The sequence below is a fragment of the Ovis aries genome, chromosome 2 (genome assembly GCF_016772045.2).
Source record: "Ovis aries strain OAR_USU_Benz2616 breed Rambouillet chromosome 2, ARS-UI_Ramb_v3.0, whole genome shotgun sequence".
NCBI classification, from domain to species: Eukaryota; Metazoa; Chordata; class Mammalia; order Artiodactyla; family Bovidae; genus Ovis; species Ovis aries.
In genome coordinates, this window is record NC_056055.1 from 120,276,588 (window position 1) to 120,303,731 (window position 27,144).

The window sequence follows — 27,144 nt, forward strand, 5'->3', positions numbered from 1 at the left end:
TCAGCATTAGAATCAGCAAGTATGATCAGGGTATTGTTCTGTTATTGAGTCCACAATTAAGACTATCAAGATTGTAAAGTAATTTTTTAAATGAAGATAAAATCTAAAAGTAAAATATTGAAGCATTGTTTAGGTGAAACTCAGGTACATGATGAAAAGCTAAGATGTCAGAATGTTAACAGTGATTATCTCCTGATTGACTATGATATATACTTTATCTCTCTATTTTCTATTATCCTAATTCCTTACTATGAACTCCTATTATTTTTATAAACATATGTAAAGACAGTGTATATGAAAGGAGAAGTTAAATAAAGTAGAATTCATTACCCTTGTTTTTCCTATAGTTTGGATATAATTCTTAATGCATTCATGCTCTATAATTACCTGGGACAAAGCATTTTTATAGTGTATTAATGATAATTACTATATTAATTTTATTGAGAACTTCTGTGTGCCCAACTGAGAATATAAAGTAGATAATCATTACCTTGGGGAGACCAATATCTATTGGAAGACAAATACTGAAATAAATGATACAAGTGAATATGTGATACAATAGAGGTATGTGTGTGTTAGTCGCTCAGTCATGTCTGACTTTTTGAGATCCCGTGAACTGTAGCCTACCAGGCTTCTCTGTCCATAGAATTCTCCAGGCAGGAATACTGGAGTGGGTTGCCATTCCTGTCTCCAGGGGATCTTCCCGACCCAGGGATTGAACCTGGGTCTCCCACACTGCAGGCAGATTCTTTACCATCTGAGCCACTGGGGGAGTTCACAGTAGAGGTATATAAAGATATAATTCAACCAATGTTATTTAAACAACATACTTGACATCATGCTATAAGAATACAATTTTTGAAAATCTAAAGTTCTAAGAATCAAAAGAAATTCCATCCATATCTGTGGTGTTAAGATATAGATGCAAAGATGGTGTTAAGATAAAGATAAAAGCAAATTATGCTTTATTTACTTTGAGTTATGATAGTTTCTTATTTTTTATTTTCCTGTTCAAATAATAATTTTTCTAGGTTTTCCTCAGATATTGAGAATTCCCTAATATCATTATGTCTTTTATTTTCTTTCCTTTTTTTCTTTAAAAGATGATCAGATATCTCTTGTTATTTCTCATAGTCTTCCATGAGTTTAAAAAAAGAAAACGATGGCAGGTGTTTTGGGATTGGCATCTGATAAGTTACTAAAAACTAAATGGCATGTAATATGAGTGTGAGAGTTCAAATATAAAAAATATAAACATATTTCTGGATTTTCCTTTGTGCTTTCAGTCTTTGGGTGGTTTTTCCTATGGTGCTTTGACTTTACATTTTTTTAATCACAAGCCTTTCTTTGTTGTTAGTTATATTTCTTATTCTTTAGAAAGATACTTATTTGTTGCTTTGGGTTGCGCTGTGTCTTCACTGCCGTGCCCTGGCTTTTCTCTAGTTGCGGCGAGTGGGGCCACTCCCTAGTTGAGGGGCAGGGTCTCACCTCAGTGGCTTCTCTCGCTGCACAGCGTGGGCTCCAGGTGCTCAGTCTCAGTAGCTGCCGCTCGCGGGCTCAGTAGTTGCGGTGCACGAGCTTAGTTGCTCCGTGGCGGGTGGACCCTCCTGGGCCAGGGATCAAACCTGTATCCCATCCACTGTACCACCAGTGACATTGCTAATCATCTCTTTGGGTCTGACTGCCGTAAAAACTGAACGGGAACTACACATTTCACACAGTGGATTAATTTTATTTTCATGTTTTTGAGAGAAGCAGTGTTTTTTTTTTTCATGAATACAGTCAGTATTCTAAAATTGATTGTGAACCTTTTTCTCATTTTATTTTTTACCTTTCTTGCATGCAAATTTCCATTGTCTACATGGAATATTTTCATATAACATGTTAATGCTCAATAAGCCACTATATTTTGCTAATTGCATTTTTTTTGTTGTTTACTTCATAGGGACAAAAGGGAGAACCAGGATTAGTACCTGTTGTAAGTATACATGTATATACATTTTTCATGTATTTGATAAACTTAGTTATAGCCTCGTTGTATATTATTGTTTATATATATACTTTCAAAAATAGGGAATTTAATCATTTTATAACCAAACTTTTAGTATAAAGCAAGCAATATAAAATAGATCAATTCTTAATTTGATATGATATTTCATGTTTATTTTTCCTGACTTTTATTTATTTTCCCATGACTAAAGGTGTAAATCAAGCTTTTACAAAATTAAATATATTGTATGTGAATATAAAGTGATAATTAAGATGTATATTTTTATAGTATATTTAGCTATATCATCCAAGTGGAGAGGCATGATTTAATGTGCCACACTTCTAGAAATATGCTATGTTATTATCATGATGTAAAGTCCACAGTGTATAGAGTTCTTAAGCGTTATCTAGACTTGGAGATGATCATAAAGTTTATCATTATGTCGGATGAAAGTTCTTCACTATTCTTCTTGCTTTTAAAGGAGTTATCATTTTGTTAAGATGAAAGTAGAGCATGTTGATTTATTTGAAAATATTTGCATTTTTGCTTTGCTTTTAAATTGACTTGTTTTTAGCAAAGATTACCTAAAAAGTGAAACCATTCATATTGGTTGTGTTCATTTAAAAGCACAGTGCTTAAGGTACTGTATTAAGCACTTCCTAAATATTTATTTGTTTGTCTTCACAACAGCTCTGAGAGGGAGTTAATTTCATAATCATTATCACCATTTTACAGAAGAGGAATCTTAAGTGCAGAGAGGATAATTAATTAGTTCAAGGTCATACAATTGGTAAGGGTTGGAGTTAGGATTTGAACGTAGGTTTCCTGGATCCAGCATTAGCTCTTAATCACTATACCGGTACTGCCTCCTTGTATTAGAATTTAAATTAATGTCTTAGCCTTATAAGAAAGTTGGGGATGGAATGGGCACCAATTGCTAACATCCATTTGTTCTAAAGTAATAACCGGGCCTTTTGTTCTTCTTATCCATTCGACTATTGAGTTTCTAAAACTCTTTGAAACTTTCTCTCTGTGTGTTGTCTCGTTTATCGTTTAGGTGACAGGCATACGTGGACGCCCAGGACCTGCAGTAAGTAGTTGCCTCCAGTATTCATGGTATTCTTGAAGTTCTTTGAGATACTGAATCTTTATAGATATTATGTCCACGAAAAGACAATAGATTATAAAACAATGATGTGCTTGGTTTCTTGAAACATTTTGTTCTGAAACACCTTATAGTTTAAACATTTCTTTGCAGCAGTGAATGAAATTGATGAACCCTATTTAGGTTAACTGTGCTCATTGAAATTAGGGCATATTAGTCTTGTTGACAATGATTAAGGATAGACTACTTTTATCTATTTCATGAAATAAACTGTTAATTTCATCTGTTATTAAAATTAAATCAATAGAACTTGATATTATTGATATATTTTGATATATTCTGTTGTAATATTTACTATTACATAACAGTATATTAATATGTATTATATTGGTATATCAGTAAATTTTACAGTAGAGTTTGAGAAGATATATATCAGGATGGCATATTTCTGGTTCAGCATAAAAGACTACTGATTTCAGGTTTGGATTAGTGGTAGCATGCACAGGTAGCCAGATGCGTAACACACACACACACACACACACACACACACACACACACACACTGCTGTAAATTTTAAAGCACATTAGGTCAATGTAAGTGAAATACTGATACACTTCAACAGACCTGCTGTAGTCATTCTGAAGCATTTGCTTTTAAACAACATTGTGTTTTGGATTGAGTAAATGCACAATCAAATTTTTATAACTCAGTTGAAACTCTTTTGAAGAGAAATAAAATTCTCCTGGCAACTGCCATTTTCTGGGGAAAAAAGTTAATTTAAGATATAAGCATGAAATGCCAGTTTTGAAATATAATAATCATTTGTTATTTTAATGGAAAAATAACTGCAATTGCAGTTACCATTTGGAAAATTCTTGGTGGGTTTTAAATTTACAATGGAGATGAGGCAAAGCTAAAAAATGATATTGGATACTTGAAGGAACACAAGGTAGGAGCAGAATAAGCTTTTTTTTTGCCATTACTTTCATCAGCAACTTGAATAGCGATGAATAGTTTGGGATACCATGTACCAACATGAATTCATACCTTTCCTTAGAAAAATTGAAGATTTGGAGTTTGGACAATAATGTAGTTCTCAAAATTTGAATTGTAAGTTTTTGTGTCTAAGACAAGAGAGCAAAAAAAAAAATGATCTTTGCAAATTTACAATTATTGTTTGAACTAATTCATACAACTCACTGGGTATGATGTTGTTATATTTACTTCTTCACACGTCTTTAACCTTCAGTGTGAAAATAAACAGCCTTTCTGTATACACAGAACTTTTATACATACATGGCTTTATTTTCTGTAGTCTTCAGCTGAAATTTTAAAATAGATGATATTTCTGTTTTTCGGTTTTCTTATATCAGTAACCTTTAAAGCAAAATTATCTGAAGCATACATGTTTTACAGACATAACCATCATTTTCTGTTTTAGGGACCACCGGGATCACAAGGACCGAGAGGAGAGAGAGGCCCCAAAGGAAAACCTGTGAGTTGACAGTGGAGCTCCCTTTTTGTGAACTTTAACAAGTAAGCCCATCCATGCCAAGTTCCGTGGATGCAGCAAAGAGCCAGCGGCACTTTTCCTTTCTCCCATCTATTAAACATGACATAGAATTCAGGTCATGAAGTGACTGTGCATTGATCCTGATTCAGAGGGAAGCATCACATGCTAATAATTACCTATGATCTCTCAGATGACACAGATGATATCTATGTGTCCTTTATGAGGTCAAATTAAAGTAGAATCTAAGGAAACATGACGAATACCTCATACTGTTTTCAGAAGTTTTAACTCATGAGTAAACAGTGCCAACAATGCATCCTTGAGAGAAAACACCCAAGCCGTGTGATCTGTGGTTGCTCCAGGAATAACCAAATTGGATAAAGGAAAAAGAAATTATTAGAGGACACAATTTTCTTTCAAGTGGTTTTGTAATGAATTTATTTCCCAAGTAATGCTGCCTTTTTCATTGGGCAGCTGCTGCAGAGCTAATCAAAGGAGTAATTTTAAACATCAACAAATTCATTATCATAGGGAATACCTTTAAATTTAAATAATCAACTCTATGTTCTTGAGATAAGCCTTGAGATTATTATATAATACATGCTAAATGTTTTCTGTTATTAAGAATTCCTATTATAGCAATCATTTTTCTCTTTTATATCTTACCCTCAAAATTTGTCTTTTATATATCAATAGCAATACTTAGATGAATTTGTGTGTCAAAATAGATTCAGATGAATCTATCATTATCCTATGTTTCAATCTGAAAAATTTCTGCTATTTAATTTTCTGTCTAATGATATCTACTAAGATAAACTTTCTATGGGTTTTTAACCTTCCAAGTATGTACTTACCCATATCTAAATGGGAAAAATAGATGAGCAAGGAAGCAGCAAACCACCTTAAATATATAAGTAGGGAAAAAAAATATTCTAGATCATGTTACTAGGAACCTTTTCCCCTGGTTTCATCTTTGATACTGCTTTTTGCTTCTGTTCATTCCACCAAGAAAGGGATGATGCCAGTACTTTTTCCAAACTGCAACTGAAGTTATGGAAAGTATTTGCAGGCATGCAGGTAAACGACAGTGGTCCCAAGGAAGAAGGTCGTAGCCATGTAGGTGGACAGTAAAGCTGGTTTCCGATTACCTCATGGCCCATTCTTTGATGGTGTTCTGCCATGCTGCCTCACCAGCATTGCTAGCTGAAGAAACCCTGTTGGTAGATATTTGGATGTCTGTCCAGAAGTCTGGCATGTCAGAGGCAGGTGGAACATGACTTCAGCTGGGTGGACGGTGGGGGTCATGCAGGAAACGTTGCGGCTCAATGTACTTGTGCCCAGAATAACTGATAAAACTGAGTCCTAAGTGTAGGTGGAAGCTGCTGTGAAACTCATGGATGGGATTACAGAATTTCTTGTTAGGGGTCAATGAATCTACTCCCCACTTCTCTTTGTCTTCTCTTTCCTTTCTCTTCTCTTCTCGACTTAGTATGTGATAGGCTCCCTTTCCTGTCTTGGTTTAGTCTGAGACAATCAATGGGAAGTGTGTGCATGTGTGTGTGTGTGTTAAAAAGAGTGAGAAGTAATTATTTATTTGGAATTGAGCAAGACAGTTCTGGTCGATACCCAAGTAGGAAATCTGTTCCTCTCTAATCCTAGCAAGCAGTGGTGTGATGGCCTAGTGTTTAATAACTGATTTATTTTTTTAAAAAAATGCCTATAGCTTTTGCTGATTTCTCTGGTGTAAATACTTCCACCACAACTTTTTCCAAGATACTGGCGTGATGTCACAAATGCCTACAGGTAGAATGTTTTACCTCAGGTCCAAGACTGGCTGGTCCTAAGATCCTTACGTGGACAAAAGCTGTGGATGCCGCGATATAGGCTGGTAGTGCAGTCATGTATGACACTTTTCTCCCCTTTGTTACCATCAAAGGTTACAGAAAGCTCATAAAATAGAGCAGTTCCTCACTCTTAACACCACTGATGTTTGGGGACAGATAATTCCTTATGTTTTGTAGGATAATTTGGCAGCATTCTTGGTGTCGACCCACTAGATGCCAGTAGGAACACCTGCCCCCACCCCCTCCCCACCTCCGCCCGCCATACAATTGTAACATAAAAATATCTCTTGGTGCTGCCAAATGTTCCCTGGCAGTGGGGAGGGGAGCAAATTGCTCAAGACTGAGAACTACTGATGCAGAGATCCTCTCATGAAGCCCTCATTACTAGCCAGGGATCATCATGATTCTCGCTCACACATACCCTTAGTTTTAAGCGTACTGTCCTGGTAACTTCATACTGACGAACTAGCAACGTGTCAGGAGATGGACGGCAACCAATGGTGTACTGAATTCTAATCGCGCCTGTCACTTAACCTCTATAGGTCTCTTTCCTCATCTGCAAAATGGAGAATATACCAGTTATTACTAACTCTCATATTTCATAATGTGGGTGTGTGTTATATTACTATCAGTGAGAAAAGTTCTTTCTGATTTGGGGGCATTATTATTCCTATTTGTGAATGTTTAAACGTTGCCACCTAGTGACAATCTACAAGTACTTTTTATGGTGGATTGTCTCCTGAGACAGTGAAGTATCCTGTGGGTGGGGAAAGAATGATTATAGAGAGAATGCTTGCCTTCATACAAAACTTTTGTGATTCGTCACACCTGGAAATATGAAAATATGTATTTTGATATGTTTTGCGGTTATAGTTTTTGGTTTAAATATTTATCAGTAAAATATCATGTATTATAGGCTTTTTTCCTTATTTTCACTTACAGTCTTGCTTATTATGTTCACTTAGTTTTGGATGATTTTCACAGGTTGTTATTCATTTTAACCTCAATTTGTATAAAAGTAGATCATGTCGGCTATTTAGAGGAGATACCATGGAGACATAGAATGCATCATGAAGTCAGTGAAAAAGTGGGCTATCTTCAGAGCAGACTTTGAAACAGGATTTTTAATCACAGAGGGCTGGGGAAAAGACCAAATTTTTGAGGATTAATATTACCCAAACCTCTCTCTACTCCCAGTGACACTAAAGGTAGTTTTTGGTTTTGCTTTGGAAATCTCTTTGGGAGCAGAGAGAATGTTTTAGCTCAGTTTTTTGTATTAACAATACCTGATTATTAATTAGGAATTTCACATTTTAAAAACACATTAAGTTTTCCACACATAGTGGTCTGAGTAGGTCAGACTGCTATGTTTTATATGCCACCATTGACAGCATACATTTCCAGACCATGGTGTCACATTTGTATGATCTAGAAGCCTTAGGCAGCAATGGAAGATTAGCCTCTATTATGTAATACAATGATAAAAGAGTAGAGTGAGTAGTCAGTTTCTGAGAAATCAGTTTTCAAAATGTGTTTTTTTCAGGCTGTTATCTACTTCTGTTTGAATAGATACATTTCCTTAATTATGCCACTACGCCAAGAAGTAAACATGTCAAACAGAGTGTTTGAATATATAAGAATATATATTAATTAAATTTCGGAATAGCTCTTATGCCACCCTCCCCCCAAACCATCATCTGCAAGCCACCTCTCCTCCCCACTCTGCTTGCCCTTTGCTTCCTCCCGCCACTGTATCAGCTCGTGTTTGCTTATTGTGTGCTGAGAGACAGTCTCAGGTGTAGGCATGGTAAACTTCTTTTACTGTTTAACTCATCATATCTATATCTCTATCTACTTTTAATCCCTGCTTCTAACTAGTAAAATCATATTGCATTTTGAGTTCTTTGATCCTTGCTTTCCTTTCTTTGGTCCTATTATGAATTTCCAGGGTTAAAAAGCTAGAAATACTTAACAAGACTTGTGGGAATGATGAGGTTAGGAGATGGAGTATTTCCAGAACTGGGGACGTGGCTGTTCCCCAAGCTGCCTTCAGAATGTGGGTTAGGAGGAGGGTGGAATTTGGCAGCTGTAACTCATTGCTCACTTCCTTGAGAACTAGACTTGGCTGCATCCCCATGCCTTTCCCCCTGCTTCTCATGGGTCTGGTCTACCTTTGGGAGTAGTAGGGAAAATAAAGTGTATCAGACTTCAATACTAGAGAAAGAAACTGAAATGCGAAAATGTAGTAATCATATACTGAGTGTCTACTATGAGCCAGGAACTATGTAAAACATTAAAAAATTAGATGAGGAAAACCACAAACACTGTTCAAAGATCCATCATGTTCTTTTCTTAAGTGGGGGAAAGTTAAGCAGGAACATACAGTTAATTTAAAACAAGTGAATTTAGAAATCATTGACTAAATACCCTTGAACAGCAAAACTCAAGTAAGGAAACTTATTCTAGAATATTGACAAACTGAATACACTCATAATTATTCCAAAAAATCTGATTACTGGGAATTTAACACATCACGAGTAAAATTCTTACGCAGAATGTGTCCTCTCCTGACGGCAGAGGCTGTGACCAGTGCTGAAATCTGCAGGTTTGGTGTAGCTGATAAAATTACTGTGGGTTGCTGGATTGCTCTTTTTTAAAAAAATAATACACACTTCATCTCCATCAAGAAGCTTGTGGCTTTTGTTTTCTCCTAGGTACATATTTAGCAGTGGGTTCTAATTTCTTCTGGCTTATTTCTCCAGGGGCCTCGTGGTCCTCAGGGAATTGATGGAGAACCCGGTGTTCCTGGTCAGCCAGGTGCCCCAGGACCTCCTGGGCATCCATCTCACCCAGGACCGGATGGCATGAGCAGGGTGAGTGGTGTGCATTGCTTAATATCTTCTGTAGATAATATATTAAGTTTATGGTATATTTTTAGGATCTTAAATTGTGTTAGTTCACGTATTGGTCCTTAGCTGTAAGAGCAGCTAAATGAACACAATAACAACAAAACTAAGAAATCCACAGGGAATTGTTGGAAAATTCAAAGTATCACTTTTTAAAGATGCTGCTTCAAATGGTTTGTATTTCTTAATGTCAGTTCTGGGCATTGGGATTTTGTTCTCTGTTGATTCTAAAGGACCACTAATATTGTTCCCACTGTGAACTGGAAAGAGAAATACGTCGTTCTCCTTTATTGTTCTCTTGGCTCAGAATGTTGAAAGAACCTGTGACATGTCCTCCCGCCAAGGAAGGATGGCACATCCGGGATGATGCTTGCAAAAGGGCCACTGAGTTGACATAAAAAATGCATTCTGATTGTGTCTCTGAGTGTTAATTTCCTACCAGAAGTAAAATAAAATGTCTTTCTATGCCTGCCTGTTTGAATTCTTAGTGGCAGATTTTTGAATAGATTTATGAGCAAATTGCATAGTACAACAAGGGAAAGTATGGAACCCTGAAATGTGATTTTTGTTTTACAACAATTTTTACATTTGCTTTTCAACTCATTGTAGAAGGAACTGACAATTTATTTTTAAAATTACGCACCTTCTTTTCCCATTAAAATCTGGAAATTGATAGAACTCCTGGAATGAAAATGGACAGTTTTAGTCAATTGGGTTACCAGAGATTTTTAGATGTGAAGGAGAGAAGGTAAAACTGTTACTGATTTTGGAATATTCCAGGATTCATTTAAAAGATCATAAAATTTTAATCAACTTATATAAATACAGTTAAAATTTACTGGTTACTAACAAAGAAAAAAGAATACCATCTAAGTAAAGCAGTCTGGTATAATGGAAAAATCTTTAGGACAAATGTTTTAAAGGCACTTTTAATTGGCATGTACTAACAATGGGAAAAAAAGCAAATAAAAAGACTTAAACCTGAAATTGATTAGACTGGCTAAATGCTTATCAGAATGATCCATGCTTTTATCAAGTTTCAGGCATTTGGCCCATTGCAGTAGTTATTTTGAAGCAACATAGTGAGGAAGATTGTTCACTCAAAAACACATACAGTGAAAACAGGTTGAATCTTTTTCCTTGCTTTAAAGTCAAAAGTTTACAATGATTCTCAAAAGAGTCATTCTCTAAGAATCCCAGAGATCGTACACTTCTCAGTTTAAAAAGTATGTTGATATAGATCTTTTACTGTGGAAATAATGTCAACACATTTCTTTAACAGCCGTTTTCAGCTCAGATGGCTGGGTTAGATGAAAAGTCTGGACTTGGGAGTCAAGTAGGACTGATGCCTGGATCTGTGGTAAGTGTAGATTTTACTGATAATCAAAGTACTTTGGAAAAACCATTATGCAGAGAGGTTTGAGTTAGCTAGTAAAGTAATATGTATCTTCTTAAAATATATCCATCCATCCATTCATTCACTTTACTTATCAAACTCTGCTGTGTAATATTTGAAAGCCCAGTGGTGTTCCATTTGTAACTGTGCAAAGTTATTTGTTTTCATTAATAAAGGACTGTCTGTATTTTTCACCTAACTTATAACCACCACAACAAAAACTGTACTTTCTAAAAACTAAAAAAAAAGCAAAGCAAAGTCTATTTTATGGTATTGTTAGAAAGTTATTTGGCAAAATGCATTATTCCCTTATATTATTTTCCTTTCTCTGGTTGCCTTATGCTGACAACTCTAAAATTTACTCACTGGGCCATTAGCATTCTCTTTTGCATTTCTTCAACAGCCAGAAAGATTCCCATTTTCTTTACTTTAACCTGGGTATTTGGAGCAATGTAATTTTATTAAATGAATTAACTCTTTGCAAAGCGACTCTTCCATACTTTTTTGCTCATAACGTAATTCAAAGGCATTCCAGATTAATGACATTTCAAACAATGTAAAGTCAGACTGCATAGATAAACACCCTTTCTACCTATCGTTTGGGCTTCCCAGGCAGTACTAACCGTAAAGAACCTGCCTGCTAATGCAGGAGACATAAGGGACCTTGGGTCGATTCCTGGGTGGGAAAGATCCCCTGGAGGAGAGCATGGCAACCCACTCTAGTATTCTTGCCTGGAGAACCCCATGAAGAGAGGAGCCTGGTGGGCTACAGTCCATGGGACTCCAAATAATCAGAAGAAATGGAATGTTTGAGCACACACACCCATCCTTAAGGCCAGTGAGTAGTTTAAATATGGTTGGGATATATTTTAAGTCACTTAAACATTGTTTGATTATACATATTCGAAGTCAGTAGCAGTCTGGTCTCATTCAATGATTAACTGGGGATATTTTTCTGAAATACATGTTTTTAATCATTTGAAGTTCAAGTTACAGGTATGTTTATTTTTTGAAATGAAGCTCTTATTTTGCTATCTAAAAATCTGATCAATCCAAAACAAAAATTTAAGTTTTCACCATAAGAACAAACTAGATTTTGATTTAATTGCTTTCGCTTTTTAAAGTGTGACATTTAAAAAAATTACATAGACATTTACTAACAACTTTTAAAAATAGCATTTTCCTTCTCTTACCTTTGTTATGTCACATTGTAAGCGTTTCATAATAAATGGGGGAAAACTGGATACTTTAGATGTGTGTCATGAAAGAAAGAAATAACCTCAAAACTCAGTGCCCCAGATCATTTAAAACTTACATTTAAAATAATCCAGTTGCTATTGTTGATAGTTTCATAAGCCTTTAATTCAACGTGCTCATTGAAATTATGAGTTATTTGCTGTGAAGCTGAAGAATTAAATAGACAGTTTGATAACAACTTACACTTGCCAAGATTTTTCTTTGTTGGTTATTCTGCTTCAATTAAACCACCCCTTAAGTATGCAAGAGTTCTCATCCCAAGACATTGGGTGTGCATAGGCATTTTTATTTCTTTTCATGACTCTGAATGTGTGTATAAGATCATCCCAAACATTATCCAAGCTTTAATCTTTTTGAATTTAGCTGTATTCCAGGTGAATACAGAAGGACAATGTCATCACCTTTTCACTGTCAGAGATTCATTTTTCCAAATTCTAAAGTAAATTCAACATTTTTGAAAGCTGTGAACTAATTGTCATGAACACTATGCAACTTTTCTTCTCATTTGTTTTTAAGGGTCCTGTTGGCCCAAGGGGTCCTCAAGGTTTACAAGGGCAGCAGGTAAGTCTTTTTATAATTAAATCACATATCATTAAAAAAAAAAAAAAGAAAAATAAGTAAGTTCTCTGGGACATGACTGCTTTTGGCTAGGCTTTAAATTGCGTATTGTAATGCTTAGAGGACCAGATGGTTGGGTAGTATCATCAACTCAAGGGACATGAGTTTGAGCAAGCTCCGGGAAACGGTGAAGGACAGGGAAGCCTGGCATGCTGCGGTCCATGGGGTTGCAAAGAGTCGGACGCGACTGAGTGACTGAACAATAACAACAATACTCACTGAATGGGCTGTATTCAATTAATTTTCACGCACTTAGAAATATATTCAATATGTTTTCAAAGATTTTTCATGATGCTGAAGTTTTATCACCTGGTTTCTTTATGTGACTGACCTCCAATACAAAGAATTTTTATGTGCCTGTGTTTGTAAAATAACAGATCATTATCTCATGTCATGTTGAAAATCCTTATAATTGATTATGTGCCAACTCTGGAGCTATGAAATGAGGTCATAGAAGAATATCACCGCGTAGTATTATTAGAAATAACAGTGATAATGATCACTCCATGAAATCTTTATAAAGCAAATAATTCTGTACTTTCCTTCTATAAGCTTTCAAATACCAATAAAATACTGATGTAGAGCTATTTTAATTTTTGTAGTGATTTGACAGGCTGTAGAAAATGTTTTTTTTTTTTTTCCTAAAGAGAGAGAGAAGAATTCCTAGCTCAAACATGCCGTATTTTCATTATCATGTGTGTGGAGTTTTACTCCAAGCTATTATACAGTACTGCCATTGTGAATGGAAAAAGTAGCTGATAAAGAAGGAGGAAGAGAGAGGGAGATGGCTATCACTATCGACACTCACTCTGCCAGCACTGTTCTAGGCTCTCAACATGCATTCGTTACCCAAAGAGATATAGCAGCTTAATGAAGGAGGTGCCACATTATTCTCATCTCACCGATTAGGAAATGGGATATAGAGAGATGAAGTTATTAATAACTCATCCAGAGTCATAGCTGGAGAGTGGCAGAGTCAACATTTTGAGCAATTGCACTGTACTGTGGACAGTATAGGATTCAGTATTGTGTTTTCTTTGATTTGTCCATATAATTTGTGAATTATATATAAATTTTATACAATTTTTTTTAGGGTGGTGTTGGCCCAGCAGGACCACCTGGTGAACCTGGTGACCCTGGCCCAATGGTAAATGTCAAGTAAGCATGTAGACCCAGTTAACTATGGGTCCACCATTACAATGATGTCATGAGTGATTTATGCTACCACCTGTTTCCTAATGTAGCAATATATTCTAGTCCAGTTCAGGAGTCCTGTGTTATGGACTGTGCTTAAGCTACATATTTCTTGTGGCAGAGTACTTAAATTCAGAGGCTTTGAATGTGGTCAGCGGAAAGTGCTAAGATATGTGCATCTGTGAAATTAAATTTTTTTCCTTTGAGCACATAATCTGAAAGATACAACGTAAACTTCAGAATATTAATGAAGTTGTTTTCTCTGATATTTTAATTTGTCTCAACAGTATTTTGGATTGTATCACTGATAGATATGGGTAAATAAAGGTAAATATCCTTACTTCCCTTTTGCTTCATTTTGTTATTAGGGTCCAATTGGTGCACGAGGACCAGAGGGCCCTCCTGGAAAACCTGGTGAAGATGTAAGCTGCTTTTCTTCATTTTGCTTTGAAATTTGTCAAATTTCAAAATGTGCAAAATTTTGGCTAGGAAAGAGCTGCAACATTAACATGAATATTATTCATTGGTTCCCATTTCATTCCTCTCCTTTTTACTGTCATTAAATTTAATAAAAACAGGGCAGGTTAGAATGGAATTTTATAAAGTCTGAAAGTGCTCTTAATTGTGATGGTATTGTATTGTTAGGTACTGTGTCTTTGCCTGCTCAGTTTTTCCATTATGATTTCTCCATAGGATACTAGAATTGCTGTCACAACAGCAACAACATTTGGTGGGCAGAGCTTTTGAAGTGATCTTAAGGAAAAACACACTTCTTTGATCCCAAAAGATCGTTATGAGGCCCTCATTAAATGGATTTTTAAAAATGTCCGCAGAGTAGTGTCAGTATTGCTCTCCAACGCTCAAAAAGTTGTTTCTTTAATTGAATATTTAAAGTTAAGCCTAAATTTCAGATTTTAACATTAAGAACATGTGATCAGTGTTCTTAAGAACATTTAAGAACCGTGTATAACAACAGATTTGCTTTCCTGAATTCCTCTGTTAGTTGCACCAAAGTTGAGGATAAAATCATTAGGGAGGCCGTTAATGTCTATGTGACATTAGACCAAGAAAATATTTTCCTTTGGGTGTCGTGAGATTTATTTAAGTGGATTACAGTGAATTTGGCCATAAAGAAAATATCTCTGGTAGTTCTTAAATTTTTTTTCATCACAAGAAATAAATGGTAAATTTATTTTGAGAAGCACCGTTTTAGTGCTGCATATTGACGTAGAATTTCACGGCATGTGTGTGTGTGTGTGTGTGTGCGCAAATTTTGATGTTGAATAAAATGGAGAGCTAGGTCAGACCAGTATAATTTATATTTATTTCTTCTTCTGATAAACGAATGGACTCTCCACAGACTGACTTGCTATAATGGATTGTCCTCAGGAGTAGGGCTGTGTTCTCGCCCTGCTTAGACCATTGGATGTGAGCTTTCTAAGGAAGACTTTTCACCTGCAATTGATTTGTCATTTAGTCTCAGGAGAGAAAATTTTAAATCCCTCTTTGCTTTCCTCCACTTTGCTTTTTTCCCCATAAAGGGTGAGCCTGGTAGAAATGGAAAACCTGGTGAAGTGGGATTTGCAGGATCTCCGGTAAGTTTATACTGATCAACACCACAACACAAAGACAAAATTCAAACAATGAAGAACATTTAAAACTAACTCACCATTCATTCACCAACTCAACCCTGCACATGCAGTAGACACCGTCACCAAGACATGTTCCCTTCTGTCATTGTGAAACAGGACATTTTGCCAGGATGAGAGCTTATTTGAGTTCCTGGCTTTGCATTGCCACCATATGAATGACCCTCCCAGAGCTAGAGAATTATAACCTAACATGGTTAGTACCAAATGAGTACCAAATTTTCAGATAAATCACCAGTTTCACTTACTTACCTTTCATAATATCTCAATCCCAATTTATTTTTTAAATATATTTTTAGTTTTTTTTTAAAGATTTTGTATTCATATGTCAAAAATGACAGCTTTAAAGAGTTTGTTGATTTGTTTCTTATATGCTAGAACAATAAATCGTGGACAGGATGCCTCTTTGGCTGTTCCCCAAACCCTGTTGTTGACTGAAATTCTTTATTGATGTTCTGGCCCCGAAAAGCTTATAACCAGATGTATTAATCACCAGCCTTCCTAATACAGTTGTTTTCTTCTCACTTGGCTCAATACAGCGAGAGTAACTAGCTCTACCAGAATTCAAGACCTGGGTCACTTGGCCGCCCTGAACCCACCTGTCTGTTTTCACTCATGTTACTTTGATAGGTGCTCCCCTGGGATGTGCTACAGAGACAGTGGGGAAAGTTAGAAAATGATAAGTAAGCATAAATGCTCTAACATTCCTGCTCTTAGACTTTCTCTTGGTCCAGAATCCCCTAAACTGATTCAACTTCCTACTTATTATATCTCCTATAATATCCTAATATTTCTACCACCATATACATACAACAATACTGAATTATTGTCCATTTACTTTATGAAAATTGATGAGGTTCAATGCTAGGGATTTTTTGGACACACGAATGTTAATAATCTTTTACGGGAATTTAAGCACAGGACTGTAAGGATCGTTTAGTTTCGAACACAAAACCAGGCCTGCAGCTCCCTCCTCTCTTTTCCTTTCCCTCAGCCTGCAAACAAAGCCTGCAGACAAAGACAGGTGGTTTAGTCATTAGCACAGATGTCGGTGTGAACCAATCCAGGCTTGAGACTCCCGCCCTGCGCACACTCGAATCTTCTCACAGCGTGGGCCCTCCACGGGGAGGAAAGGCGCCCTGCCAGCATGTCACAGATGTACTCTGCAAGCGCAGTGCAACGATGTGTGATTGGGGTGTGATGACAGTCTTGGGTCAGCAGAATGAGAAAAATTTTATGAGCACTAGTACGTCTGGCTTATTTTCTTGCTGTATTAGAGATATGTAATCACATGAGAATTCCCTTGCAGACCACAAAAACTCAAAAGTTTACTAATCGTTTCAAATAGCATAGCTCAGTAATTCCTCTATAGGCTTAGACGGATGTATGCTGAAGGATGGTGGGGAGACGAATCTCAGTAAAGGGCAGGATTCCAGGGGAAAAACTTAAAGGCCATTTTTGAAGTGAAAGAATTCCTAAGTAGGGCTGTGTAAACAGAAGATTTAGTGGGACTTTATGTGTTCAGAGTGCAGGGTTTGATGTGCCCTTACTGTGATAACCCCCTGCAAAACACTACAGAAACATTTTTCCTGAAAGAGGTCATGGAAGAATTATTGATTTGCTTTTATCATACAAAGTTTGTTTATTGAGTTATTTGCTCATTCATTTAGTTAACACTAAGTAAAGGGTATGGTAATACAGAACAGAAGGATTTTGCCATCTCTGTAAGATTGTACTAAGACAAGAGATGTTCCTTGAAAGATTTAGGAAAAGCTCTATGAGTGTCAAGAAGATGAAGAAGATGATGAATGTGAAGCCATTTCTTTATTCAGTTGTTTATTCAGTTTTTATTCTTGAATGCCTACTAGTAAGGCAGAAGGCAAAGTGTTAGGGATATGCAGATTGATAATAATAATTGATAGCTTCAGTCTGTGCTATCAAAGTGCTTACCCTACTGGTGGCAGCAGATAGGTTTCAACACAAAACCTATTTAATGTCGGCAACTGGAATAAGTGAGTAATTAAGTCACTGGATCCTTAACTATTTAAAGAGGGTATGAGGAAAAAGTTTCAAGCATCATTTCAAAGAACTTGTGCCATTTTGGATTTTATTAGTGTCTGATTTCTTTTTTTTTTTTTTTAAATTTTTACAGTTAGGCGAAAGATGCATAGAATTAATAGAAAGTAAGAAGTTGAGTCAAGGAACCAACCCATTCTCTTTGTATTACTTGACTTTCTTTTCTGTTGGATATTTCGTTTTCTCAGTTTTTTAAACAATCACAAATCCATAAGCTCCTCCTGAATATTTTATTTAAAAAATTCTGATAACATTTTTATGTAATCTTTCTAATCATATTCTACTGATAATATTTAGAAGTTCAGAAAAAATAGATTATATTTACTTGCTACAAATGTATTTATTATTCTACCACAAATAAAACACAATATAAAAGAGAGAAAGCATAATTTTCCTTAAGTTTCCTGATTATTTTTCCTCTACCTTGACTTACTTGATTTAGACACAGAGAATGTAGATTCAGGCTTATTTTCTTATTGTTTATTCTTTACTAATTATAACACAGCAATATCATTTGAAAATTTAAAAATGTCATCAAATCAACGCCTAGAATTAATCCATGTTTCTGTGTAAGACTTGTTTCCATTTGCCTTGCTAATTTTTTGATAACCTAGATGTATTTTGACATATAGAAATATATTTCTCCTTTTTCTTCTTAGGTTTGTTGGTAAAAAAAAAAAACAAGTATCTTTTTTGGGAAAAAAAAAAAAAAGTGCCTTATGCAGTTAATGACTCTGAAATGCCTTATCTCCTTTTCCTCTGACAGGGAGCTCGAGGATTTCCTGGGGCTCCTGGTCTTCCAGGCCTGAAGGGTCACCGAGTAAGTTCAGTCCTCTGTAATCTTTTTAGATACCCTGGCTTATGGAGTAGGGTCAGAGGAGCATTACCCTCAAAATCTTCACAATTTCATTTGTCAATTGCCCTTAACTGGCTGTGGTTACAGTAGATGTCACTTACCAAAATCACAATGCATTTTTATATTTCCAGAATTTCATTTGATTCTATAAATGAATGTATTTTGAGTTCTTAACAATGTGCTGAATACTGTGCTATAAATAAGAAAGTAGTGATAAATGAGAAATGTCCATGACTCTCAGCTTCAGTCTAATGAGATTTATTTAAGAAAATAGGCAACTGCTACATAGTGGAATATTTACATAATACCATAAATTGTCCTGGATCACAGGGGCCTAGTCAACTCGGATCCTACTCAGACTCAGAAGGCTGTAGAATGCTTCTCTCTTTAACTCAAGATAATGAATATGCAACTATTAGTTACATACATACTTATATAGAAATTACACATCTATCTGAAAGCATAGTTGATATTCCCTCAGCGTACATTGGCTGGCCTATGTTTTGAGTGGTTGAACTTATGATTAGAATGCTTGTGCTGTACTAGTTATTAAATATTTTTAAAATCACTCCTGGATATGAACCATATTTTATAACTAAATTCTATAACCATTTGTTTCCCCTAAAGCCACCATACATTTTTTGTTTCTATTAAATTTCTATGAAGTCACAAAAATTTGAAAGATGAGCCCATTGCAAATTGAAAATGTTATTTAAAGAAGGGAAATGCTACTTTAATCTTCATTGAATAGACTTTCAAAAAAAGAGATGAGAATTTGGGAACATTTGAGTAAGGACTTTAAATTTGCAATCTATTTTCATAAGGCACTTCCTGTGAACTTGTTTTTGGTTCTTCTTTCACATGCTTGAAGCTCAAAAAAGCTATTAAATACAAATTTATATTTTTCTTCTCAGGGACACAAAGGTCTTGAAGGCCCTAAAGGTGAAGTTGGAGCAACCGGTTCCAAGGTAACTGAATATTATCTCAATACAGCCTCACTACAGAATTCCTGTTCTGCTTCAAGCCTAAAATTTTTTTCAAGTCCCCCTTAAATAGTTCTAAAGGGAAGAGTAGTATAAAGAATGAATACTTAAGTAGGTAAATATAATTTTTCATGGATGGGTGGTAGATTTAGGAAGATACATGGTACGACCTTACTTTGTCACTAGAAACCCCTACCATGCAATTAGGTTTCTACCGACGTAAGATGAGTGTTATCTTTATATAAAGATGCGCTCTGAGTCCGCTCTCTGAAATACATTCACTCTTTATTCTTCTTTAATAATATCAGAGAGGTTTACATGGTTCCTTGATCCCATTATTTAGTACCTTTTTAATTTTAGGGCCTTTTGGCCATTGTTTCTTCCCCAAATTTATTTATGCTGCTAGAGGGAAAGAGAACATCCAAGAAGTGCAGATGACTTTTTAATGGAAAATACAATGAGATACATGTGTTAAAAAGCATTTAGCTTTAAATTTTATCATTTCTAAGCTTCCTACAAGAGATCTTAAAGGAATATTATAGTCAATTTTAGTTTTGTAAAATTTTACTTTTATTATCAGACATAGACTAAGCATTTGTATTAAAATTTGATTAATGTGGCTAGGTGTAATGAAAATGAAAGTGAAAAAAAGATAGTCCCTTAAGTCTTGCTTAAATTACCAGTTTGATTTTAGACTTATTTCTTAGACAGTAGATTTCCATTGTATTTTGAGAACAGGTGATACAGCATAGTTTTGAGGCCCTTTATTGAAAGTATGCCTTTCAAATGCTCAGCTTTGAAAATAAGCCTTTAAGATATCACACTTGGAAGAGAATACTGTGAATATCAATTGTAGGCTTCTTGTATTGTAATGTGATCTCACGTTCGCTTTAGGGTGAAGCCGGCCCTACTGGTCCAATGGGTGCCATGGGTCCGATGGTATGTATCAATTTAATTCGTTGTTTCTTTGCTTTTTAGATTATGCTAAGAGAATATTTAAATGGAAAAAAAGACATAGAGAGTATATGTTAGCTGGTGAAATAATTCTTTATTATCAGCTGAAAGGCAAGCATCCTGTAAGAGCTGCCCCTTCAAATAGAAAAAGGCTTCCTGTGTTACATTATTTTTCTTAATTGTTGAATGCACTTTTCTTTTTCTGTACCCAGTGACGAAATACGGATTATTATAGATTTAGACCATTAATGCTAGATTAAGTGAAATCTATTTAGGCCAATTATAACAGGTAGTGATTATATTAATGATTGATTTGAGGAGTGAAATCAAAGTACACTCAGATTCAAATATGATGTTTCAAGAAATGTTCTCTCTCTCTCATCTATAGGGTCCGAGAGGAATGCCAGGAGAGAGAGGAAGGCTGGGACCACAGGGTGCTCCTGTAAGTATGTGTGTATCAGCTCTTTCAAATACTTTGTTGAATATGCCTTTTAAAGGAGAATAAACTTTACTTTGCTTACTTTGTAATTTTTACACTTTTCTTTTTGAAACAAATTTAAGTTTACAGGAAAGTTGCAAAGATAGTATAGAGAGTTCCCAGGTACACTTTCCCTACCTTCTGTTAATGGTAACATCTTACATAACCAAAGTATGTTCGTTGCCTACTTTTTTAGTAAAGAAATTAAGAAAATGTTATTAGTATTTACCAAGTGTTCTAAAACTCTTTATCTCTTGTTCCTCACAATCCTAAAAGGTAATACTATGAATAAACCCTTTAAAAGATTAGAGTCTCCTGATCGTTTTCCCTTGATTGATTTTAATTTCCCTGCTAAATTGCTTCAGTCACGTCATGCTCTTCGCAACCCTATGGACCGTAGTCCGGCAGGCTCCCCTGTCCACCACGGGATTCTCCAGGCATGAATATTGGGGTTGGTTGCCATATCCTTCTCCAGGGGATCTTCCCGACCCAGAGATCAAACTCCCATCTCTTATGTCTCCTACAATGCCTGGCAGGTTCTTTACCACTAGTACCACCTAGGAAGCCCTTTAATTGTACAGACTGAGAAATACTCTTGCTCTCTGCCCATCTACCTTAAACCTGGGGCCGGGGCAGTTATTATATTCATTCTCTTCACAGCTCTCTGGAAGTCAGGCTGTTCATTACATTACACCTACTTTTCTTTTGGCAATTAAGGACTGCCATATGACCTTTCTTATTTTCATATCATCTCCTGTAGACTTAAGAGTCTCAGGTTTATTATATCCCCTACTGTGACCCCACAGAAGACAACCACCTTAGAGCTTCTCAGTGGTACTGAAGTCAGGACCTTGGTTCAGAACAAGTGACACCCTCTCACTAGACGATTCCTTATCACTTATAGGCAGAGTGTCCCCTGGAAATGTAGACAATATTGTAGAATATCAGTTCAGTTCAGTTCAGTCACTCAGTTGTGTCCGACTCTTTGTGACCCCATGAACTGCAGCACGCCAGGCCTCCCTGTCCATCACCAACTCCCGGAGTTTACCCAAACTCATGTCCATTGAGTTGATGATGCCATCCAACCATCTCATCCTCTGTCGTCCCCTTCTCCTCCTGCCCTCAATCTTTCCCAGCATCAGGGTCTCTTCCAAAGAGTCAGCTCTCTGCATCAGGTGGCCAAAGTATTGGAGTTTCAGCTTCAACATCAGTCCTTCCAATGAACACCCAGGACCAATCTCCTTTAGGATGGACTGGTTGGATATTGTTGCAGTCCAAGGGACTCTCAAGAGTCTTCTCCAACACCACAGTTCAAAAGCATCAATTCTTCTATGCTCAGCTTTCTTTAGAGTCCAACTCTCACATCCATACGTGACTACTGGAAAAAACAGAGCCTTGATGAGATGGACCTTTGTTGACAAAGTAATGTCTGGTTTTTAATATGCTGTCTAGGTTGGTCATAACTTTCCTTCCAAGGAGCAAGCGTCTTTCAATTTCATGGCTGCAGTCACCATCCAACAGTAACTTTGGAGCCCAGGAAAATAAAGTCAGCCATAGCCAGCTCTTACTTTAGCCAGCCATATGTATTATATCCAATGTACTGTGTTCACTTCTCTGTGCTTTATTCTACTGTCTGCCCAGGCAGCTCTGGCATTTCTACCTCACTTAGTTTGGGCCATTGCTCTTTCCAAGTTTCCAAAAGCTACTTTCCCTATTAATACTGTTTCCCAGAGTCTTGATTCAGCTGTTAAATATATATGATGGTAGAGCGCTTCCAAATCACTAAAATTCTCCCATTTTCATGCCCTGTCCGTCTCAATCCCGTACCTTTAGGACCTAGTCCCATGTGTTCTTTCCTGAATCCTGCCTTTACATGAGGTATAAAACTTATAGTGTTTTGGGTAAAGGATCTATTCTTTCTTTTATCAGAAACAGCATTACTTCAACCAAGCTATTTTGTGACTTGATGCTAGTTCTTGGTCTAGTGGCCAGGGGGAAAACAGGTAGTGGTGGTGGAAGCATATATTGTCTGGTAAAGTAGAGGGCTATCACCTTTAAGCAAGAGGGAAGTATAGACTTAATGGGAAAGGATCACTTCTGTAGGCCCAGAGGCTTCAGGGTCCCTGAGATTTCAAAGTTCTTAATATACCCCAGTGCCAAATTTCAGTGGCCATCCTTCCAATCAAGGGCCTTGACCATGGCATAGCAGAATTTCCATGTTTTGGAATTCAGCCTTTTCAAGAGAACTTAAACGTTTAAGTCCTGAGCTGATCTTCAACTTTTCTTCCCTCTAGCTGTAGAAGATAATAATAGTTTTAAATGCTGCTATAAGGAGGTTTATATTGATGATTAATTACCATCAGCCTTACAACATCTTTCTCCAATGGATTCACTCAACAAGACTCATAAATTTGCATTAACTTTATAATTGTTACATCCTCTAGACCTTCTCAAATGCATGAGCTATTGTACCTATAGCCCATTCCCTTGTGTGCCTGCTAAGTTGCTTCAGTTGTATCCAACTCTGTGACCCCATGGACTATAGCCCACCAGGCTCCTCTGGCCATGGGATTCTCCAGCCAAGAATATTAGAGTGGGTTGCCATGTCCTCCTCTAGGGGATCTTCGCAACCCGGGGATTGAACCTGTCTCTTCCATCTCCCAGGTTGGCAGGCAGGTTCTTTACCACTAGTACCACCTGGGAAGCCCCCATTCCCTTACCTGTGTCCCCTCAGTTCACCGTTGGAAACAACATTTACCACTGCATCACTGCAGCAAGCCAAGAGAATTCCATACCCCCTCTATCACCAGCTGGCCAGTGTGGAAGTCAGATTAAAAATTCCATTTTAGCATCTGCTCTCTTGACTATCTCTGGCACCAGTGGTATATGAGTCAGTTTTCCAAGGAACTGGCATCAAAACAAAGACTTGTGTGCAGGAAATTTATTGAGGAGTGCACTCAGAAACTATACCTATGAAGAAATTAATGAAATAAGCAGGGGTTGTTACAAGGAGAAATTCAAAGCTGTGTTACATTTGCAACAGAGGCCTCAGTCTCCACGAACCTTCCATTCCATGAGAACTATGGAGCTGAAATGGCTCTTCAGACTGCGAATCCTTTGTTTCACTGCATTGATCATGGAAGGGCACAGGCATAATCTTAGAATAGCTACCATCTTGCAGCGGTTTGTGGGGAGGGTCTCAAGTGTGAGCTGTCAGCTTACAACACTTCCAGGGGTGATAGGATGCTTACTTCTGTGCTGAAGGGGCATCTGGGTGACACACACAGCATTCACTATCACTTAATTTCCTTTGTGGGTGAGTACACGCAAGTGCATGTGAGCTTTAGTTTTTTGTTTTACTCCAAACACGTTATTATTATTATTATTATTATTATTATTATTATTCTAGCTATTAAGAAGAGCCCAGCGTTCATAGTTTCTCTGTCTTTGAGCTCGTTTGATAGAAGGTGACGTGTTCAAGTAAAAACAAAATCATTTTACATAGTTTTCTATTTCCAATTTTGATTTTTATTTCTTCTCCTTGGATAGATGTGTTTTATTGCTCCCTTACCCATGTTGTATAAATGTGTATTTTTACTGCTCTTAACCTAGTTAAGGCTGTTGTCAGTTGACCTTAATAGCTAACCTTAATACTCTCCAATTTTTTAACATGGAAATTTTTGTGAAGTAAATGGCTTGTCAGCAAGCGCTATAGAAATGCGCTCTGATCTTCTCTCTTCTACTTAGGGACAACGAGGCGCTCATGGTATGCCTGGAAAACCTGGGCCCATGGTGAGTGTATTGCGTTCACATTCATTCATTCACTTTTTCACTGATTCTTCCATTTGTACATTTGTTATCATTTATGAAGCACCTAGTATGTCCCAGACGCTTGGAGTAAAAAGACAATAAAGACACTGTAAAAAGTGTCTAAACAGTAAAAAGACACTGTGCTTGTTTTTGAACATTTCCCTATCAAAGAAGAGAGAGATATCAATTAACGCAGTACCATAATGTTACTGCTAACTGCTGTAATAGGGAAAGCAACATGAAGTATGGGGACCCAATTGTACGGACACCAGCAGTGAGACAAAGATCTCAAGGATGACTTGAAGAGGAACAATTGTTAGGCTTAGTCTCGAAAGATGAGCATATGAAGAGAGTGAGAGTATAGTGTGGTCCACAGGATGGATTGATGTAAAAACACAGTAAACTCAGGGAAATACGATGAGGGTAAATTGGATTTGAAATTACTTGTCCTTAACAGCTCTTCTCCCTTACTCACAAAAATGAAACAAACGGTAGGAAGAAAAATAAGTGTCACTTAAAAGGGCTTTTATTAATGCAAAACTTGATGGCGTTAAAATGCAGTCCTCAAGAAGAATCAGGATAACCTAGAATGAAATTCACCTACACTAATTTCCTTTAAATTCAGCTTTTAAATCAAGGGTTTAGACTCTATTCATGCCTTTCCAAATGCAGTATAGTGACACATGTTCATTTTCTATTAGCCTGAAAAAAATCACTCTAAGATATCCAGCTGATTAAGCATCATTTTTATAAAGTGAGATTATAGGTTTTGGTACAATGTGTAACTTTCTAAAAGCTATCTTTATTACTTGATTAACACAAAGAAAGTAATTTCTCAAGAAGCAATTGTTTCAGACAATTTGTGTTTGTGACTGACTTACTCTCATATGCTACAACTAGGAGATCCTGTTATGTTTAATACCAGTGGACACCTCTACTACCAATGTCTCATATCAATATTGCAAGGTTCTTATAATAAAATTATAATATAATCCTTGTGGTTTTAAAATACCACGTGGATTATTCCTATATATCAAAGTATAGAATGTTCAAAGGATAAAAGATTACATGTTGATAAAATGTTGATTAAAATACATGTCTCATCACTTTGCTGGTTTCTTTAATAGGGTCCTCTTGGGATACCTGGCTCAGCTGGTTTTCCAGGAAATCCTGGAATGAAGGTAAGATGTTAATATATGTAGCTCTTGATGACATGAATTACTTCTTAAGTACATGAATCCCAGAATAAAGAATGTCATTTAATTCACTGAGGAGTATGGAAGTTGCTGTTAACTAAGTAAAGCACCTAGAGTGCTCTCAATGTCCATTATGGTAGGGGAAAAAAATAGAAAATTTAAAAAAATGATATTATTATATAAGTAATTTAAAAAGAATTACCTATAATCATACAACTGTAATATCAAAGACTCTGATTGCACTAGGACTCTAATGCCAGACAATTTAACAGCTGCTAGGAAAAAGTTTAATTCGAATTGTAACTCTGTTCTTGAATACTGTGTCTGGCAGTAATAAATAGCATAATGCTCAAAACAATAGGAGGTTAAAATAAATCAGGGGTTGACAAAAGGCTGTTCTCTCATGCAATGTTGTCCTTCACATCTGCCTCCCCGCTCCCTTTGTACCCCCAACTTACACAATCATTAAAGGAATGGGCAGGGAGGCTATTTGGCTCTCCCCGTGGGAATGGATTAAATATTCTGCTGGGATGATTTACATTTGCAGTGAGTCACAGTTTGTTCTTTCTCCCAAGAACTTTGGATGATAAATTCAAGGATTGCAGTAAGAGGTTATTAAGATTATATAAGCTAAATCAGTGAATAAACTCAGAACACTACTTTCAGATTTTGAAAAACACAATACTGGCTCAGTGGTAAAACCGCCTGCAATGCAGGAGCCACAGGAGATGTGGGTTCGATTCCTGGGTCAGGAAGATCCTGTGGAGAAGGAAATGGCAGTCCACTCCAGTATTCTTGTTTGGAGAGTCCTGTGGACAGAGGAGCCTGGTGGGCTACAGCCCATGGGGTCACTAAGAGCTGAACATGGCTGGGCTTAGCACACACACACACACACACAGCATAGCGCCTGAGGCAGACGATGCCCTCAGTATAGACTCATGCTCCTTGTTAGTGGGGTCACTCAAACTGGATTTGAACTTCGAAATAAACGAGCAAACAGTCTATAGTTGACATTTCATGTGCTGTTTGAAATGTGGGAGTCATCAAGTCAAATTATTTTTCTGGCGCTCTCTAATGTTGACTGTAAATTCTGTGCTGCAGGGATGTGGCCGTTTTATTTTAAAATGGTGCCCTCAGACAGTTCAGGAAGCAGTCCTTCTTTTGACTGAGAACTCACTGTGAGCTCAGCTGAGAAGGACCCTCTCTCTTCCCCTCTGAATCTGCTCCCTGAAGTCCCGAGGCTGCTGCTCCTGACTCTTGACCTTGGAGTGCCCAACCTCCCTGTGTACCTCAATCAAAGTATGCAAAATCCCTTCCCT

General features: G+C 36.7%; 1 protein-coding gene across 1 annotated transcript in view; it reads left to right on the forward strand.

The window, feature by feature from the left end:
* The window catches only part of COL5A2 (collagen type V alpha 2 chain), a 148,978-nt gene that overhangs the window by 79,420 nt on the left and 42,414 nt on the right, over window positions 1–27,144 (forward strand). Inside the window, exons 4-18 of the mRNA XM_004004513.5 lie at window positions 1,946–1,978; window positions 3,048–3,080; window positions 4,537–4,590; window positions 9,215–9,325; window positions 10,641–10,718; window positions 12,528–12,572; window positions 13,723–13,776; window positions 14,192–14,245; window positions 15,365–15,418; window positions 18,315–18,368; window positions 19,319–19,372; window positions 20,282–20,326; window positions 20,730–20,783; window positions 24,567–24,611; window positions 25,757–25,810. Of these exons, the coding sequence (XP_004004562.1) occupies window positions 1,946–1,978; window positions 3,048–3,080; window positions 4,537–4,590; window positions 9,215–9,325; window positions 10,641–10,718; window positions 12,528–12,572; window positions 13,723–13,776; window positions 14,192–14,245; window positions 15,365–15,418; window positions 18,315–18,368; window positions 19,319–19,372; window positions 20,282–20,326; window positions 20,730–20,783; window positions 24,567–24,611; window positions 25,757–25,810 (822 nt within the window). The remainder of the gene's footprint in view (window positions 1–1,945; window positions 1,979–3,047; window positions 3,081–4,536; window positions 4,591–9,214; window positions 9,326–10,640; window positions 10,719–12,527; window positions 12,573–13,722; window positions 13,777–14,191; window positions 14,246–15,364; window positions 15,419–18,314; window positions 18,369–19,318; window positions 19,373–20,281; window positions 20,327–20,729; window positions 20,784–24,566; window positions 24,612–25,756; window positions 25,811–27,144) is intronic.